Here is an 18,408-nt window from a genome sequence, read left to right on the forward strand (position 1 = left end):
TTACCTTTGCACGCGCACCAAATACTGAAATATGTCCAAGACCAAGTACGAGATTCAAACCGACGCGTTTGTTAAAGACCTGGAAGAGGTGCCAGGCCTTTCCCAAGAATTTGCCGTCTCATTTTTGGATGGTGGTATAGTGGCACTGCACAAACGAGTCTTTGCGAATGTAAAGAATTTGCAACAGGATGTGATTTATTTTGAGGATTGTTGCAGCATCAACGGACGAGGCACGGCTTCATTAACCCATGTTACTCCGGGGTCATTCCTTCCCAAACATCCGTCTAAAGTGGACCCTCTGAACGCCAAGACTATACAGAATCTCCCTTACATGAATCGGGTAGTGGTGTTGAGCGGCGGAGACTACTTAGATAAATCAGAAACTCTACTGCCCTCACCTATGACCGACGACAAAATCCAGACGTTTTGTAGAAGTGTGGTCAAACAGGAGCGACCGCGTGAGTTTTTATCAAGCGCGTACGGGATCTTGCAAGCCATGGATCATGCCGTGCTTCCAAATGTAATGGACACCATCTATGAGCAGTACTTTCCTGACATACCTGAAGGGGAGAGGAAAGATTACCTCATCTATGTCTTTGGGACCGCCGAGGTCATGGCCTCCTATGTGATTAGCGTGTACCCTAGAAAACTCGAGATAAAGGGGGATAGGTCTGCCATCTTTGACCAGCAGAACATAGATGACACGGTGTATGTTCATCCTAGCACGCTCAGGGTTGCAATGAATAATAAGCGATTAAACATCGAAGGAGAGCCTCTTGCCCTGGTAAAACCACTGATCCACGGCACCAACCGCAGCATGATACGTAAGACAGAAAAGGAGGTCTTTGATAATATCCTGGGGGTCACAAAAAGAGACACCGCCGTGGAAGAATTCAATAAACTACATAGGGACGTGTTGTGTGTTGATCAATCGGAATACACAAAGCTACCTAATGATCAGTTCTTGGCCAACCAGATGGCGTCTATTGTGCTTAGCCACTTTCAAACCCCCTTTAACCTAGAGGTTGAAGTACCTTCTCCAGAGGTAGCCCTCAATGCCAGAATGAACTTCGTTCTCAAGACTATGATTCGTTGCGAGGAATCGTTCAATGGCGTGGTATCTGCCCACGACGAATTGGCGGCAGCGGTGACGGGTCAAGTACTTTGCAACCAAATGTCCCCCGGAGCCCTGATGACGTACCGAGACGATGGAGACATCAGCAATCCCAGCAAGCAGATGGGTAGGTTGGGAACACAGTTTCCTTGGTTTCAAACCGACCGAACCATAAGCCTGATGAATCGAGCTGGGTTTCTCAAGTACATGGATGAAAATGAGAAGGAGATGGACGACCAACAGCGCGCCATGTCTGAATTAGCAACTGCCATGGACATGACATCGATTCAATTAGCCACACTGTTTGACTTCTACAACATTTTTAGGGCGGAACAGTTCATCAGCAAAACCCAACTGTTTCGAGATAGTGGAAACCCTTTAAAACAAAAAGATGAAGAAGATCTCAAATCCCAAACGGTGAAGATGGGGCAGTCAATGCTTATTAAAGAACTGGACAGGCCCCCGCAGCGAATTTTGGCTTTGTTATATTGCGACCCCAATATGTTCAAGAGGCTGTTCCTACAGTACGGGATGTACCTGCTAGAGAACAATCCCAGTATGGGGCGCGGCGTGCCGAGCATGAAGCACCCAAAGGATGATACAGAGGAATGCAACATTTGCAAGATGCCTTATTATACCACGATTCAGCCCACTGGTGATGAAGGGATATCCCGGGTTGAGTTCTGCATGTGCTACTTTCATATGAAAGTGGTGGGAAAGCTTACAGACATTTTGGTTAACAACAAGGAGGCTGTGGGTCAGGTAGAAAAGCTGTATGATATCAAAGATTCCAATCCGTTCTGTGGGCCAATGACATCCATGAAGTTATTGTTTGCCGTGAGGGCCGCAACCTCTCTGTCACGGATCGGTGACTTTGGAGGCTGCAAACTCAAGCCAAACAAAGAAGATGGGTTCGGGATGCGTTTTAAGAGGAATCAGAAAGCCAGAGAAAGGGGGCAAGCTGTGACAACAGATAAGAGTATCGAGGCACATGGCACCAATTCGAATTTGGCAAAAACATCGTCTCACACTGAAGCGGTCGATAAAAATAGCACGATCAAAAATGTCGTTACTGAGCAAACTGAACAGAACTCGTCCACGTCCTCCAGTGGTGGTAACGATGGAGGTGAAGTAGCGGCGGGACCAGCCCCATCTGAGAATAGTGAAGCACAGAAGAGTGATAGTTGGATGGAGACAATTGCAATGAATCAGATCCTCGCAAATGTTCGCAGAAACTTTCCCTCCATGCTTTCAGAACACCAGTCGACTGTTGAGCCTGACGCCACGCCTTTCCTGAATTACATGAATGAAGTTGTCAGAAAGCCAATGACTCAAGATTCTGGCGCCGTCGAGTGTGGTACGGTGAGACTGCACCCATTAAAAGCCATTGTCCATGCTTTTACCACAGATGCCCGTTATAGTGGTGAGAGTACAGCACTTTTTGTCCAGCATGGGAGCTATACCACTTCGGGACCTATCGGCACTGGGAGGGACTCGAGGAGTAGTCGGACTCGAGCTAGAGGAGAAAGCTGTTGGAGTGACACATCGGCGGCCTCCGAGGCTAAGAACGGAAATGGTAAGAGAGTAGCCGCTACTCTTGGTGATGACGGATTCAAATGGCAAGAAGATGGCACTGCTACGCAGGGACCCGATGCCAAAAAGAGCAAGCTGCTTGAGGTGACGCTGATGAAACAGGAGATGGAGAGGTTTGTTCGCGCCGTCACTCACGCATGTCTTGTGAAAGGAGTAAAGGATAAGACGATCCAAGAAATGTCCAAAGACGAGTTGGTAAACAAGCTGTCACCTGAGATTGTCGCCCACTTAAACCAATGGGGGGCTCTGAGCAGGCAGGGAGTCAACGTAGGTAGACTTGTTAGCGACATGTTTAGTCGCTACTTTGCTCAGGTGTTTTACCCAAAGGCATCAGATGGAGTGATTGACAGGATGCTCGAATTATATCTGGATAACAGTGCCACCACCATCCGTGAAATTCATGCTGATGTCGCCAAAACTCTGAACATGACTCCAGAAGAATTAGACAACAACGCCTTGTCTGCTATTAGTCTATTCTCTTCTACGGATGGAGAGCTAGGAAGTTGGTTGGACCCCGAAACGTTGGGTTCAAGCATCTTGAAACGAAGCGAATTGTTTGCCTACTATGCCTTGGTGCGATATCTAATCAATGTCAGGACCATCGCCAACCGCCAGCCCCAGACCTTAAACAAGCATGTCGTTGAACAATACATGACGCCCAAGGAAGCGCCACACCTCAAACGTATCATTGCCCAGGTGCCAGTCTACCTACCCAAGCAGGATGCTGGTGGTACGTGGCGCTTGGATGAAACGGCCTCCACCCAGCTGACAACCCGGGTCAATGTTGGCATGCCTCTGAACATGAAAATCGAAGTTGTACAAAGCAATCTGGATATGGATGGTAGGAAGAAAAGGGAAATGGATGATGATGGATCTGGGGACAAACGCGGCTATACAGAGGCGTCTGCCGAGACTCTGAGGCTATCTAGTGGGCAGGCGGTGGCTTGTGATGCCAGTAAGACGTTGAAGCCATGGCCTCTCTTGAAGTATTCGGAGAACCCGATGAACAGCAAAACTGCCCGAGAACCTGGAATTCTATTCAAGGATTTGTGCACGGCTGCCAATAATGTTAAAATGCATTGTTTGGGGTTACCTCATACAGTGAATCCAACCATGGTTGAGAACGGGATCAAGTGGTGTAGTCAGTACCTGGACCAACGCCAGGATGGAACACAAAGGCAGATGTTAACAGGTCTAATTGATGCTATGATGAGGGATTTTGAGGCAATGTTCGAACCAATGCTGGAAGTCTTGCGTGTGACTAGGGCCATCGTTAAAAAGTATGAAATTGCAGACGCGGCAGAGAAAATCGGCAGGGACATAGACACGCTATCGAGTAAAATTTACGACAGGAACAAATTCACAATCTCTCGCTTGAGCAGACTCTTCAGAAAGAAGCCTGAACTAATTGCTCCTTTGCTGATCATGATCACAAGTTCTGAGATCTATGGAGCGCCGAGAAAGCTTGATATAGCGCGCTGCGACAGAGAGTTTGAGCGTGACCACGACTTCATCAAAGGGGTAGTGGGGAGCTGTATACGACTGATTAACGGTAAACCGGTCAGACCCAAACCAGGAGGCGATCCCAACCCTAAGCCGAAGGAGATGGACCATGTGGCCGTTCATACGACATATACAGGACAGAATATTCTCAGCGGAAAGCGACTGTTGACCGAAACGTACACAACGCAGAACATTGCTCGCAACATGGTGCTTTTGGCGCAGGTGAATTTTACTTCCTACTACACACAATATACAAATTCAGACAAGGCATTCAGCCGAGTCAAGGTAAACGACACCTTTCGAAGGAACACTGTCACCGCAGCCCTTGCCGGTGTGCCCCCTTCTGGTACGCGGAAGGAGGTGAGTTTGGTGATCACTCCTCTTGCTCACTTCCCTAATGCCTGGATGAGAGGAGTGGGCCACGAGCAAATCCTGGCTAAATTGCTAAAGGGATGTACGATTGGTGAGTTTGTCTCCATCGTTTGGTCAGGGAAACCTAATATCAACAAAATTGCCAGATATCTCCTCAAGATTACGGGAGAAGTGCTGTTGCCGCGAGATAAAAGCAACCCAGACATCTTGCATCCTAGCATTGGAGAAGATGAAGTTGGGAAGGTACTGACGGAACAATTTTGGCCGAAAACGGACACGGATATTCCCGCGTACAAGTCTTTCTCTGAGATAGTGCCAAGACTACACAAGATCATGCGTGGCCAAGACGAGCGTCCGGTGATTGAAGAGACAGTCAACATATATGAAGAAGATGACGGCGAGAATTATGATGATGAGGATGATGATGAGGATAGGTTTGCAAGCCTGGCAGAGTTCATGTAGGCTATCGTTTGTGAGGCAAGATCGTAGTACTGAACATTGTCTATGGTGCCACCATAACAAATTAGAAGCCGTTGTGATATGGACCACGAACAATATCTTATAGATAAAGATGTGAAATGTATACAATAAAGCTGAATATTGGAGACTATGAATTGGGTTGGTATTGTGTTTGTGACTTCACTACCATCAGTAGAATAGGGGAGGAGGGTCTACAGGTCACATGTGATTGATTATACTCCAGGTCTCAAAAGCACGACAGTATTGATGCGATATCTGATTGGAGGACTGCTGAAGTCTGAGGTCCACTAATTGAATGAGGTAATAGGTCAGAATAAGCCAGAATAAGCCGTTTATTGCTTTGAATGTCGAGTGTGATGGGACCGGTCTGCCCATGGGTGGAGGGGCGCCAAAAACACGCCTATATATATATATATATATATATATATATATATATATATATATATATATATATATATATATATATATATATATATATATATATATATATATATATATATATATATATATATATATATATAGTGAGTGAGTGAGTGACCTATAGGGTACATCTACGTCATCGATTTCGTATGCAACATACTTAATCGGAAGTGAGCGTGTCACTGAAATATGTGTAGATGGAGTAAGAGATATCTAATCACAAGTGCAGCTGTTGTGAGTGTTATCCGCTGACTTGGCCCGAAACCTATGTGTAAAATTGGAACAAATGGTGACGTTTTTCCACTGGGCTAAATGAGCACAACTCAATAGTGTCATAATTGATATAGTGTCATTCATCTGGTCATCTATCCACTCTTCACATATGCCATTATTTGTTTCGTCCAAAGTTTCGTCTCTATCTCCATGGTAAGATTGGAGTTGTGACGGCGGAAATGTTCAACTTCCTCAATCGGCAAAGCATTGGGTTCTACTGGCGCAACCAACCATCCATTCAGGACTTCAGTCAATATAGATACAATGGTCTCTCGTCCTCTTCGATTAGCTAGTCTTTGAAGGCACCCTGTCCTTTATTTTTTCTTTCCCTCAAGACTCTATCTTAATCCACGTTTTATTTTTTTAGTACCCGGCAAGGTGCAGTGGGAGTGATAGTGATAATTGGTCGCGAGAATTGCTGCCTCCATTTCGACCAATCTCGAATCGCCTCGTGATTTCGGTGATAAAGTATTAAAAAAAAAACGGACCCAGACCCAATTTCAGTCCATAGTGCAACATGGAAACGTTAGGGTCGGATCTATTCAGCATTCTGAGAGAGCTTCCTTCAGAGTTGGAAGATTTGACTGAAGATGATCAAAAGTCTGAAGATGACATGTGCGATATTGTTTTTGATGACTCTATCGGGATAAACCCAATAAGAGAAGATCGGGGACAAGCCATGGGTGTGTGCGGTGAATCGTTGCTTAAGGTCGACAAGGACTGTTTAGATGATGGCGTCTGTGGTTCAGAATGCATGCCAACCGAAACAGAACTGAACAGGAATGAAACGGTGGGGATAAGTAACACTGCGACGATACCCCCGACGGTCGGGACGCAAAAACCTGTCACCTACGATGGTCACGAAGACATTAGGCAACAGGCTCTCGAGGATCAACACGAGCCTCCATCCAAACACGACTTTGAAATGGACCAGAAACTCCTAGAAGAAACACTGGTCCGCACGTCTAGTCTTATGGGTCAGGTACATGTTATGGGGAGCCGAGACAAAACATATGGTGGTTCTACTTCAGATCAAGGCATAAATATACATACGTCTCGAGGTGCCCGCAATATTGTGCATGTAACCCGGGAGACAGACAACGAAAATGATGGCATAATGGAGGATCTTTTAGAGTTTGTTAAAAATTCTGCGCACGAGGAGCTGGTGGACGAATTCCCTGACCTAAATGAGCCTGGAAAAGCCTCATTGCTAATCGACAAACGCAGTCAGCCACCTTACATGGATATGGCCTGTCACGATTTTGGCAATATTGACTTGGGAAAGGACCTGTCAAGACAGCTGACGCCGGACATAACCCATTGGGTAGATCACTTGGCGAGCGATATGGATAATCCTGAGATAACTGCAATGGTGTTTGACATTAAGGAGATCTTACAGCGCCGCTGTAATAGAAACGAGCAATGCGCCTATACGTCATATTTTTTCACAGAACTTTCCAGAGATTTTACAGCTGGAAGAGTGGTTTATTCAGATGATACTCTATCCCTTATCATGGATATTCCTCAACTGCTGTCTTCGGACAAGGAGAAACGTGTCTACATTGAGATGTTACACAAATTGTTCCATCCGCGACAAGGTGAAACGAATCTACAACACACCCTTTGTATATGCTGTCTTGTATTAGTAAACAGCAACAATCAGTTGATGGCAATGAGCGGTGGGCCTGCACAGAGGCAGGACATGACAAAGGAAAATGTATTCCTACTTCAGCGAGAGGATCAAGAAAACTTTTTCGACGTGCTGAAAGAAGTAGATTATGAAACCCAAGTCATTAACGTGCATGGCTGCAGCGTTGCACAATTAAGCTACCGAATTGATTTTTCAAACTACGCAATCGAAAAGAATGCACTGACATGTCGATGGGAAGTAAGAAAACTCAATGCACCTTCTCCCAACCTCTGTTTATTGTGCCGGGCCAATAATCACAGCATGTGTTTACAGCCGTGTGGTCATCTCGGCGTGTGTGAGATATGCGCAGAAGGACTGAAGAAATGCCCATTCTGCCGGTCTGATATAACTGAAGCGGTTAATTGTTTGTGAATAAATTCATTTTTATTTAACCATACGTGTATCTGTCATATCTCTGACACCGTAGTTAGTCGACATAGTGGTCAGGCGATTATATCTAGACAGCGATAATTGTTTGAGGTGAATGGTGAGATAACATATGCACCCACACTTTTCGCCTGAGCATTATCGGGAGTGATGCTTTCGATACCATATATCCAACTCTTGTGACCACTGATAATCAACCTGGGCTTCTTTATATAGTTTGAATCGGATATAAAAGAGGACTGTCGCTCGTCCATGAAATAATCTTTCAAGCTCTGTCCGGCTTGCACCAGTACATCGTCTGTGAGGTCGTATTCACTACTTTGCGCATAGCAATTAGGATGCTGATCTTCTATCTCTTCTATCACTTTAAGCTCTTTCTTAAGCTCATGTCGCGTACTAGAGCCTGAATCCGTATAAAGACCGGGTACTTGCATATAGTAGAGATAACGAGTACGTAATTTCTCTACAGCCATGCTGTTGGTGGGCTCTACCTTATAGCTACACGTCCACTCGCTTTAGTTGGCTTCTTCGGGGTAGAAAATTACTCCTACAACTTCAACAATGTTCCCGTTGTTTCTACAGCGCTTGACACGCATGCGCGTCCCCACATTCTGCGCATTATCAGCAATGGTATGCTCGCATGCCTTGAAGGTTTTCATGGAATTCCTCTTTCCTCTCGATATTATATCGAAGGGATCCTTGAACCGCGGTGCGGGTTGGATGAACATGGATCCAAGGAAACGATACACTAGTGTCTTTTCGCACAACATGGCATGGGAATTGTGTGGCTGAGGTATGGTAATTGATCGTGACGTCAAAACGACCACTTATTGACCTATTATTAGCAGCGTCAGCACCCGGTGGAGGTGGGTCATTATAAGCCGTCCCATCTAAAGCTGAGAGTTTGTATTTACCCATAAAGGTTGCCTCTGTCAGCGGCATGTCCTGTGTGCTTCGGAGCTGCGTAGTAAGCAACACACCGTCTGCCGTTATCATATCCTGTTTAATTTGAATGCAAGACAGACGAAGGGGGGAGTGGACAGAAAGGGTCAAGGTAAGCCAGTGCCAAAATCAAGTGAAACATTGGCCATCCTCGCTTTCTTACCATCGTCAGCATGGCGACAACTGAACTCACATATACCAATGCGTACGAACCTTTCAACGAGCAGTGTTTTCGGGAGGAATGTGGTACAATACCCGCTTATATTCTCAATCGATGCGAGGAAAAGGTGAGACTCTCCTCTCTACGCGTGGATCACACTACGGCTTTTATCCGACCAATCGTGCTTCAATGTGTTGAAGGACGCATTACACCAGAGGTAGCAAAACTCAATAAGTACGGAAAAGAAGAGGTGTATTTGAATGTATATGGATTGCGTCCTTCCGTGTCTCTTACAATACGTGATCAGAGCAGTATTTCTAAATGGTTCACGCCCCACTATCTGAATAGTATCGTAAATCGGATTCGTGAAATGGGAATTGAAACTATTGTCGACGCTAAACTGGTCCATAAGTTCCCCTTTAACCATGCTGCTGAGGGTAGTTTATATCATCTTAAATTATACTTTGGTGGCAGCAAGAATCCACAGTTGTGGCGGCTGCGCCAATTGCTTCGGGAAGATATAACTACCGGCTCCTTATTCTTACCCGATTTACTGAATTCGTCGATCACCCCGCACACGAATTGGTTTATAGCCAATCGAGCCCCAGTTTTAGGACTTCTTAAGGTAAACAAACCTATTGGAGCGAAACATCTCCATTACAAACACCCCTTCAAATGTGGGACCGCCTACTATAAAGATATAGAATTCCAGACCAACTCTGACCTCACCATACCCTGGGAGGATCGTGAGCAGCACACTGAAGCCATCCGGCACAAGTTTGACGAGATTCTGGAGACATGCGGTTCCCCTGCCTTGAAAAAAGTATTGCGTCATAATCTAAAGAAGGTCAGTACCTGTGCAGGTGAGGCCTGCACGTGGCAAGAGTTTAAGGCAGCCTGTATTTACCCCATCTTGGTATGTGGTCGATCGAATCCTGGGATTGAAATATGGCGTACAACTATACACCGCCTTTGGAGAAGCATTACAAAAACGATGGACCGTATAGATGAATATGAAGATGAGAACGACGTCTTAGCTGAACAATGCCGAATTGAATTTAAACTACGGCTGGCAGCAAAGGAGTACTGGGAAAAGGTCCTGGTGAGCCAGTACTTGACCGAACACCAAAAAACGGCCCGTATCGAGCAATTGATGGAGCACACTAAAACTCTGAGAGCTTTATTCTTTGACATTGAAGTGTCTTATGTTCCCCATTGTCGAAACGAGTCTTCCTTTGAAGTCAACCTCATCTCTACGGTTCTGAGCAATTATATGACAGACCAGCCGGTAGAGGCTGTAAACTTTATGCTGCTTGCCGGTCGCCGCCAAGATGGGGGACGAGAAGAACGTGCTGCTATGAATTTAAATGTGGCCAACATTTGTAGGATTTCATCGCAAGGAGTGAAGGATCCAATCTTTGATCAAAACAACGTGGTTATGAAGTACTTTAAAAAGGAGAGGCATCTCCTGAGCGCCTTTATTGACTACGTACGAAACTGCAAGTCTCACATCGTGGGCTACTTTAATGGGCACAAATTCGATTTTCCCTTCATTGTTGCCAGATTGAAATATCTCAAAATGACCAGTTACATGACAGATTCACGGGTTCAATTGGATGCAGAAAGAAGACCCCGCTACATAAACTTTTCGCTGACGCACCGACTCGATCAGATCCAAATTAAGTACCGCCGTAAACCCAACAAGAAGAGCTTTCAAGATGTCGGGGTGGAGCTGCGTGCTAAAGGAATCGAACAAGCTCGTGGGGAAGCGGCCAATCGTATTGAAGACGAGGATTTAGATCAACTGTATAAACATACAGAAGTGGATGCATCGAATGCTAATCATCAAGGTTGGGAAAACATGCGAATCTTCGGAGAGAATGGCCCCGACAGCTACCCCTTACTATCCACGTTAGAACAGACCGGATCGGCAGAACATTTCGAAGAACGTTGCCAATGCGGCATTAGTACCGCGTTAATAAATGCTAAACAACATCGAAATTTGGCAAGTCATACTGTGGCCCTGTTAGATGTTATGTATGAAGTTGGTGACCCCAATCGAGGCTGTAAATTGGAAACAGCTGCAGAAAAATGGCTCAATACCACCAAAGTTCATGACGAGAAGGTTTCGTATGAAAATATAACAAACACATGGCGCAATGGAAGTGTCGAAGACCTTGAACTCTTTTGTGGCTATTGTCTCAAAGACAGTGGGCTTACCTATGCTCTAACCAACGTGCTACAGACCTTGACATTTGCCGCAGGAATGGCTGAAATTAGTACCCTCCCCTTTAGGGAGCTTTTTCTAAATGAGATGGTTAGAACAGTAATGTCGTCTTTGGCTTCTTTTAGTTACAAACAGGGCGTGTACATGCCTGACACAACCTTGGTTCGTGACGAAGGCCTACTGTGGGAGCCAGGGCATGAATTCAATGAAGAAATTGATATCTACAACTTAGCTGTTCCTGCGGGCCGCACTGTGAATAATAATGGTTTGTATAATCTACTCATCACGGTGTTTGATTTCAGTGGCCAATATCCCTCAATCCAGAGAGCACATGGCATTTGCGCCACAACCCTATTGCGAAAATCATTTGCAAAGAAGCTGAATCCTGACCAATACACCACTATCGAACTCCAAAATGTACGCCCCGTGGTGGAACATGCTTGCCCTGAGGAAAACTGTGGCGGTGGCGTCGAAGGTGTAAAGGACCCGCGCATGTGTACTTACAGACACCACTTTGAACGGATCAATTTTGAGGTCTACTATGCTAAACACAACGTCTTTACCGGCATCATGCCTCAGTTTTTGAAACTCATGGCCAACTTGCGTACAAAATATAAGAATCAAATGGCACAGACCAGCGACCTTATAGAAAAGGGCCTTTACAATGTGTTACAGAAGGCCGTCAAATGTGCCATGAATGCAACCTATGGAGTATGTGTACGTACTGCGGGTCCCGTGGGAGCGACTATAACACAAGTGGGCCGAAACCAGATTGAATTTGTGGCTCGCAAGGCAAAAGAAGCGCAAATGTACGTCGTTAATGGCGACACGGATTCCGTCATGATTTCTGACAAAAATGCCACCACTGGACCTGAAGGTCAGGGGCGCATGTCGTGTCTGAGTCGTAACTTATGCGGTAAGAATCGCGCCTCAGTTACTGAGATTTTTACCAAGTATTTTGAGAAACAAGAGAAGTTTTGTAACTACTTGAATTCGATGTTTCCGCATCCTTGCAAGATTGAGTTAGAGAAAGTGTTTCTCTTCCAATGTATGTTTCACAAGAAATGTTACTACGGACAGAAGGTCATTCCCGGCTCACTAGCTCTAGTAGCTCACAAAGCTGGCTTGACAGGCATTAAGGCCGATAGGACGAAGGTGAAAACGGCTGCTCAAATCGCTACAAGTAAGATGATTGGACGCAATGATATTTGCGGTCTTGTAAAATTCGCCGAACTACTGTATGAAGTCGTGACCGTGCGCATGCGGGCACAGGAGATTGCTGACCAGCAGGTTAATGACTACTGCGACCTAATTGATTACGAACTAGAAGATTTTTATGAGACTCTCCCAACTTCTCAGAAGACGGGTGACCAGGATATCTATTTACCTAGCCAGAGAAGACGCGTCTCCCCATCGACTTTAAAACATGCTTACCATCAGTCTTGTACGGCTCGAGAGGATCTCAAAAAATTTGACGACAGCGACACCCATAATGCTTTGGTTGAGAAATATTCTCACGGTAATATCCTGCCTTTGGATTGGATGAAGAGTGTGGAGAAGGTGGGCGATATTAATGAACCAAAGACGCTGGCTACTAAACAGGCTATCCGGGCCTGCAAACGATCAGGCGTTGATCTTTGTACCGCTCCAACATTCGTTGAGTTGTTCCGAAAACATGATGTTCAGGTCTCGGCCACTTTAAAAGATAGCTTGCAGGTGTTGCTCCATGCCATTGAAGAGCCTGAGGTTCGTTGTCGGAGAGAACAGATTGAACGTCAAGAATTAGGAGAAAAAGCATGGGCCATGGAGCAAGAAAAACGTGCTGCCCGTCAAAGACGAATAGAGACGGCTAGTAACACCATAACTCGGCTATCCGTCACAGCAATGCCTAGAGAACTGGTAGCGCCTGAAGAGGAACGCGCCTACTTTACCGAGAAAGAACGCGCCAAAATTTATCATGTAATTAAGAAAATCGAGACTTGGGATAAGAAGATTGCATACGAGCGCAAGTGTAATTTCAAGGAGATTGTATTTGATTTACCTGAGAAACACAGCGAAGCCGATATTGCTCAACTACGCATGTACATTGACGATTTGGAAGAAAATGAGCCACATCTACCCATTTGGTGGTACGACGAAGCTTATTGTTTAACCCAACCGCCTCCACCTGACACTTGGTGGGATCTGCCTGACTCAGGAGCAGTGTGTGATTTTTGGTGTATGTTTAGCAAGACTGACCTAACGAGACGTTATATTCATATTTCGGGAGGACCGGTGTCGCGCATCATGCTTAGTAACGACGTGTTAAAAGATGCTAAATTTTTAGACGTAAACCAATCCTCTTGGAACAAGCAGAATGTCTACTCGATTTCTATGACGGATGAAACAGAATACTTTAGCCTGGATATGGGTGGGCGCTATGCTTTACAAACATCTTCTACACCGGTTTTGCTTACCTCTATAGATGGAAAACAGCGTTATCTCACTAATAAGGATTCTTTCTGTCATAACACCCGCAACAGATTTAGTTTTGCTACACAGTTGGATCAGCTGATGACAACAAAGCAACGACTTGCCCCAACATCTAGCTGTTACAATGATATTATAGCTATATACCCCAAACAATACACGAACAAAGTAATTATCCGACACAACACCACCGGCACAAAACACGAGCTGATTGATGTTGCCATTTTACGAGACGACAATCGCTTAGTTGATACATGGATATTCGAGGACGGACCATTCTACATGAGGCTGGGAGAGTTGCATAACATCATCAACGCTGTACAGCTGCCCAATCAACCTGCCAGGCTGAAAGTGATAGAACTTAGGTTTGAAGATGAGCCCATGAACGCTGTGTTGCGTGTTGAGAGGGCTATAGATGTAAAAAAATGGACACATAACATTAGCAAAGATCCAGACACCCTTCCGCCGTTTGTGAGTAAAGTTTATGATATCTTCACAATGTCAGCTCAGTCTGGTATCAAGGCTCAGTCTGGTATCAAGAGAGGCCGTCCTGAAATACCATGCGCCATTCGTCACCTCAAGAAGCCCCGTATCAATGTTCTTCCTAAAGCGTCTACAAAACCACGAGGTGTTAGGAAGTGCATGGACAGTAAAAAGCAGAGCAGCCTTACTGGTTTTTTGAAAGTTAAAGAATGATTGATAGTAACAGTTTTATTTGTATAATGAGGAAATAAAATAAAGAGTTTTTTTACTTTTATTCTGGTCTAACCTTCGTTAACTAACGTTAACCTTGCCAGCAAATTTAAGAGACATGTTAGAGAATAGTTAAACCTTTATTGTTAGATCATAGAAATACTCTGTACGTAAGATGACGTTACCAACACATTTATTTATTTATCCTTGTTAGATCTTGAGTTGTAGAAGGCCATAAAAAAGTCCCTGTACTGTTTTTTTGTTGTGTCAATAAAGAATCTGTATTAATTCCCACTTCATGCATTTAATCCTTTCGGAAATCTATTTAGAATGCCTTGTAATGGAAATTTCGGAGTATAGTGCAAGACCGATTCTTTATTCTGAATAAAACCAATGGTGATTATGATAATGATATTTATAAATATAATTATAAGTTCTTTAAGAACAAAGGAGATCCCCTTGAGTACAAAAACTACAGGGGTATATCACTTATGAGCCATATTGGTAAACTATATGAAAGAATCCTGGAAAGACGACTGAGACAGAAAACAGAAAGTCTGCTCAGTGAAAGCCAATGCGGCTTCAGACCAGGCAGGGGAACTATAGACCAAATAGCAGCGCTGAGACTGTTTATGGAAAAGAGTTGGGAATACTCAATTGAACAACACATATGTTTCCTCGACCTGGAGAAAGCATTTGATAGAATACCAAGAGAGAAGATGTGGACAGTCATAAAAGAAACTGGAATAAGTCTCAGACTCCTTAGAGCCATAAGAAGTACATATGAAAACCAGTGCAGCACTGTACTAGGTGGCACTGCATACTTTGACACCAATATTGGTGTGCGCCAAGGAAGCGTCCTTTCTCCACTCCTCTTCATTATTTACTTTAACCATACAATCCAGGTCATAGAAAGAAAGGACTTTGAAATAGAACGATTTGGATATGCGGATGACATCGCACAGACTGGGAATAGCATATGGAAACTACAAAGAGTTATGACCCAGTGGGATCAAGAACTGTCTAGAGCGAGCTTGAAACTAAGCTATGAGAAAACAGAGTATATGAGAGTCGGCCGAAAACAAAGTAAGGGCTCCATATCGGTCAACAACCACACTCTCAAACGAACAACTAGCTTCAACTACCTAGGCAGTAAAATGACCTCCGATAATATGACTGAAGAGGAGATTAACAACAGGATCACCAAATTGACTAAGAACTTATGTGCCCTTTATCCTCTACTGAAAAAAAAAATGCATACCCAGAGACGTTAAAACCTGTATTTATACTACAATATTGAGACCTGTATTGTTATACGGAAGCGAAATCTGGACTCTAACTCAAAAACTAAAAAGTAGGATACAAGCTACTGAAATGCGAGTGTTACGACTCATCTATGGTGTCACAAAAAGAGACAAAATCAGGAATGACATCATCCGTGGAGCACTTTCAGTTGAGTCAGTACTCTCCATTGTGGAAAGAAACCAACTGAGATGGTTTGGACACCTACAGAGGATGCCGGAAGATAGGGATGTGAAGAGAATCTTTAATTGGAAACCCAAAAAAGAAAAGACCAGCCGGCAGGCCAAGAAAAAGATGGTTGGACCAGATCATTGAAATCACCAGAAGAGAAGAGCCAGACTTCCGAGTAGTTAAAGAAATAGCTGAAGATAGAACAGAGTGGAAAAGACTGACCAAGAGGCTGACAAGGCGTCAGGGTGAGAAGGGGGTGAGAATTATAAGGCAATCTGTGTTTGCAATGCAAGCAAAATACAAGATAAAACAGGCTGAAAAAAGGTTAAAATACCGCTTAGTCATCTGAGAAGTTTGAGCTAAAAATAAAAATATAGGACAGATGTACAAATAATATTAATTACTTTTTAACGACTTACACACTCCAAAAACGTTACATTATACTTTAATGACTTCCTTGAAATCCTTGTCATCTGGCAACCATCAAAGACTGCATAATTATCGCGTGGCTGTTCAATACTTCTATGGCTAAATTTAAAAAGTCGAATCTACAATGTTCAGTGTACAAAATATCCAGTCAGAAGCTCTGAAGAAGGTGTCTGACAGACACCGAAACGTCAGCGAGGTGAGACTCTTCGGTTGTGTAAAAAGAATTCCCTTATCTCTTAAGTGTACAAAATAGCCTGACATTGTTTTTGAGAGCTTGAACTAAAATAAAGTATACGACAGATGTACAAATAACGGTAATTACTTTTTAATGACTTAAGCACTAAAAAAAGTAAATGAGATTGTTAATGAGAAACATTAACATTCCTCGAGTTTATGTCCACAATAAGGTCCTATATATGAGGCTTCTTTTCTAGGTCTTGTATAGATCTCGACTCTCTACAATTATCGACTTTCCAATATACTGATATAGCAGCGACGAAAAAACGTAAGTAATTATATTTCATACTTAAAGAGGCCAGTAATACTATATAATGACCCCACCCTGTCGATATTTACTAGTTAGTCAGAATATAAAGTATACTACTAATGACAGCTCTGGCTTGCCGTGTAGATGCTGGGGACAATGTGCTGATGACGTGTTGAACAAAGTAGCGAGTAGGCCGAGAGCATGCAAACATGAGGAATCCCTGACGACCTGACAAATTCTGAACTCTAATTGCTGGAAACATACAATCTATTTGACGAACGAGTGTCCTACATCCTTTTGTGCTGCGTGTGTTCTTGCTAGCCCTGAAGAAGCCTTTGAAGTGATCACAGAACGTTGGGCCTTTGCGTACTGTTTTTCATGGGCTCCCTTGGAAATGGTGTCAGGACAACTCGGCACCTGGGACAACTCGGCCCCTGGCCATTTGAGACAACTCGGCACCAACCCCAGGACAAGTCGGCCCCATAAATTATTTCTCAACAAATCATCAATATTTTGGGCTCCGAGAATTAGTAGCCTCCTGACAATAATCTTAACTTCATTCTTTTCTGAGACATGTTATTCTTTTTGTGATGACGGACTTGACCGCGCCACTCAAAGAGTTAAATTACGAGTAAACTCACGGGGTCATACTATGTATAAGTAGTTTCATGCCCGCCCGCCGAAAACATACGAGGATACAATTATAAAAGAACGTTGAACATTTACCACTACATGCTTCACGATTCCATGAAGTCTCTTTATCAATATAAATTGTAAGTCTAGCCGTTTCTTGGATCGGCACGCTTTAGATTACTCGGACGGGCCGCGCCGACATAGCGCCGATAGCGCCAGGGGCGTTACGCTAGCGGCGCAGGCCAAGTCCGTTGTCGCTATAAGAAATACTAACGTTACTGTATGTCACTGAGACTCAGAAAAAAGTTAAAATCAGAGTCAGGAGGCTTCTAGATCGATAACAGTTACAATTTTTTGACCCAAAATTCATATTATTTGCTGAGAAATTATGGGGCCGACTTGTCCTGGGGTTGGTGCCGAGTTGTCCTGAATGGCCAGGGGCCGAGTTGTCTCAGGGGCTGAGTTGTCTTGGAATCCTTTGAAATCACCCCGTTTTGGCTGAAGGAACGATCCGTTAAAAAAGATAAATGAAAAAAAGTATCCAATAAATTACTACACCATTGGTCGACACGTTTTTTCTTACCGGGTGAGCAAGTGGTCCTAACAGGAGAGTCGTTACCACCGTATACGATAATATGATAATCTAATGTTTGTTTTCATGTTTTTTTAACAGTTGCGATGGACGAATCATGGCAAAACATGTGTGATGAGGCTGACGCCTATGTTGCTGAAGCCACGACATCAATGGAACCGCGGGATAGAGCAGTTCTGTTTATGAGACTGCAGAGTAGGAGATATGCCGCTTTCAGACAGCAAATTCAGGAGATGTGCGCCAGGGATATGGCGGCAATGGTGGACGATTTTAGGATCTTATTTGAGCGCCCGGCCCAATCTCGTTCTTTCCAACATTCATATAGCAGGCAAACCTCTGGAGCGGCGCCGGATCCCTTTGTGCTCCAGGCGGGCAGAGAAGATTTCCAGCAGGATGAAATATTAAACGAAATATGGAGACAAATACTTAACTGGCACCAATTTTATCCCATTATCCCCAATCAGGCTCAAT

The 18,408-nt window shown here is 44.2% G+C and overlaps 3 protein-coding genes across 3 annotated transcripts; all 3 read left to right on the forward strand.

The window, feature by feature from the left end:
• Window positions 1-31: 31 nt before the first annotated feature.
• LOC109473491 lies at window positions 32-5,044 on the forward strand. The gene has a single exon (XM_019773358.1). It carries the CDS (start codon window positions 32-34, stop codon window positions 5,042-5,044), a length of 5,013 nt encoding a protein of 1,670 aa, XP_019628917.1.
• A 1,228-nt stretch (window positions 5,045-6,272) lies between these two features.
• On the forward strand, window positions 6,273-7,817 carry LOC109473304. The gene has a single exon (XM_019773177.1). It carries the CDS (start codon window positions 6,273-6,275, stop codon window positions 7,815-7,817), a length of 1,545 nt encoding a protein of 514 aa, XP_019628736.1.
• Window positions 7,818-8,947: 1,130 nt separating this feature from the next.
• Window positions 8,948-14,326, forward strand: LOC109473490. Its single transcript, XM_019773357.1, has one exon. It carries the CDS (start codon window positions 8,948-8,950, stop codon window positions 14,324-14,326), a length of 5,379 nt encoding a protein of 1,792 aa, XP_019628916.1.
• The last annotated feature ends 4,082 nt before the right edge of the window (window positions 14,327-18,408 follow it).

This window comes from Branchiostoma belcheri, unplaced genomic scaffold (assembly GCF_001625305.1).
Source record: "Branchiostoma belcheri isolate BF01 breed outbred unplaced genomic scaffold, Haploidv18h27 scaffold3, whole genome shotgun sequence".
NCBI lineage: Eukaryota > Metazoa > Chordata > Leptocardii > Amphioxiformes > Branchiostomatidae > Branchiostoma > Branchiostoma belcheri.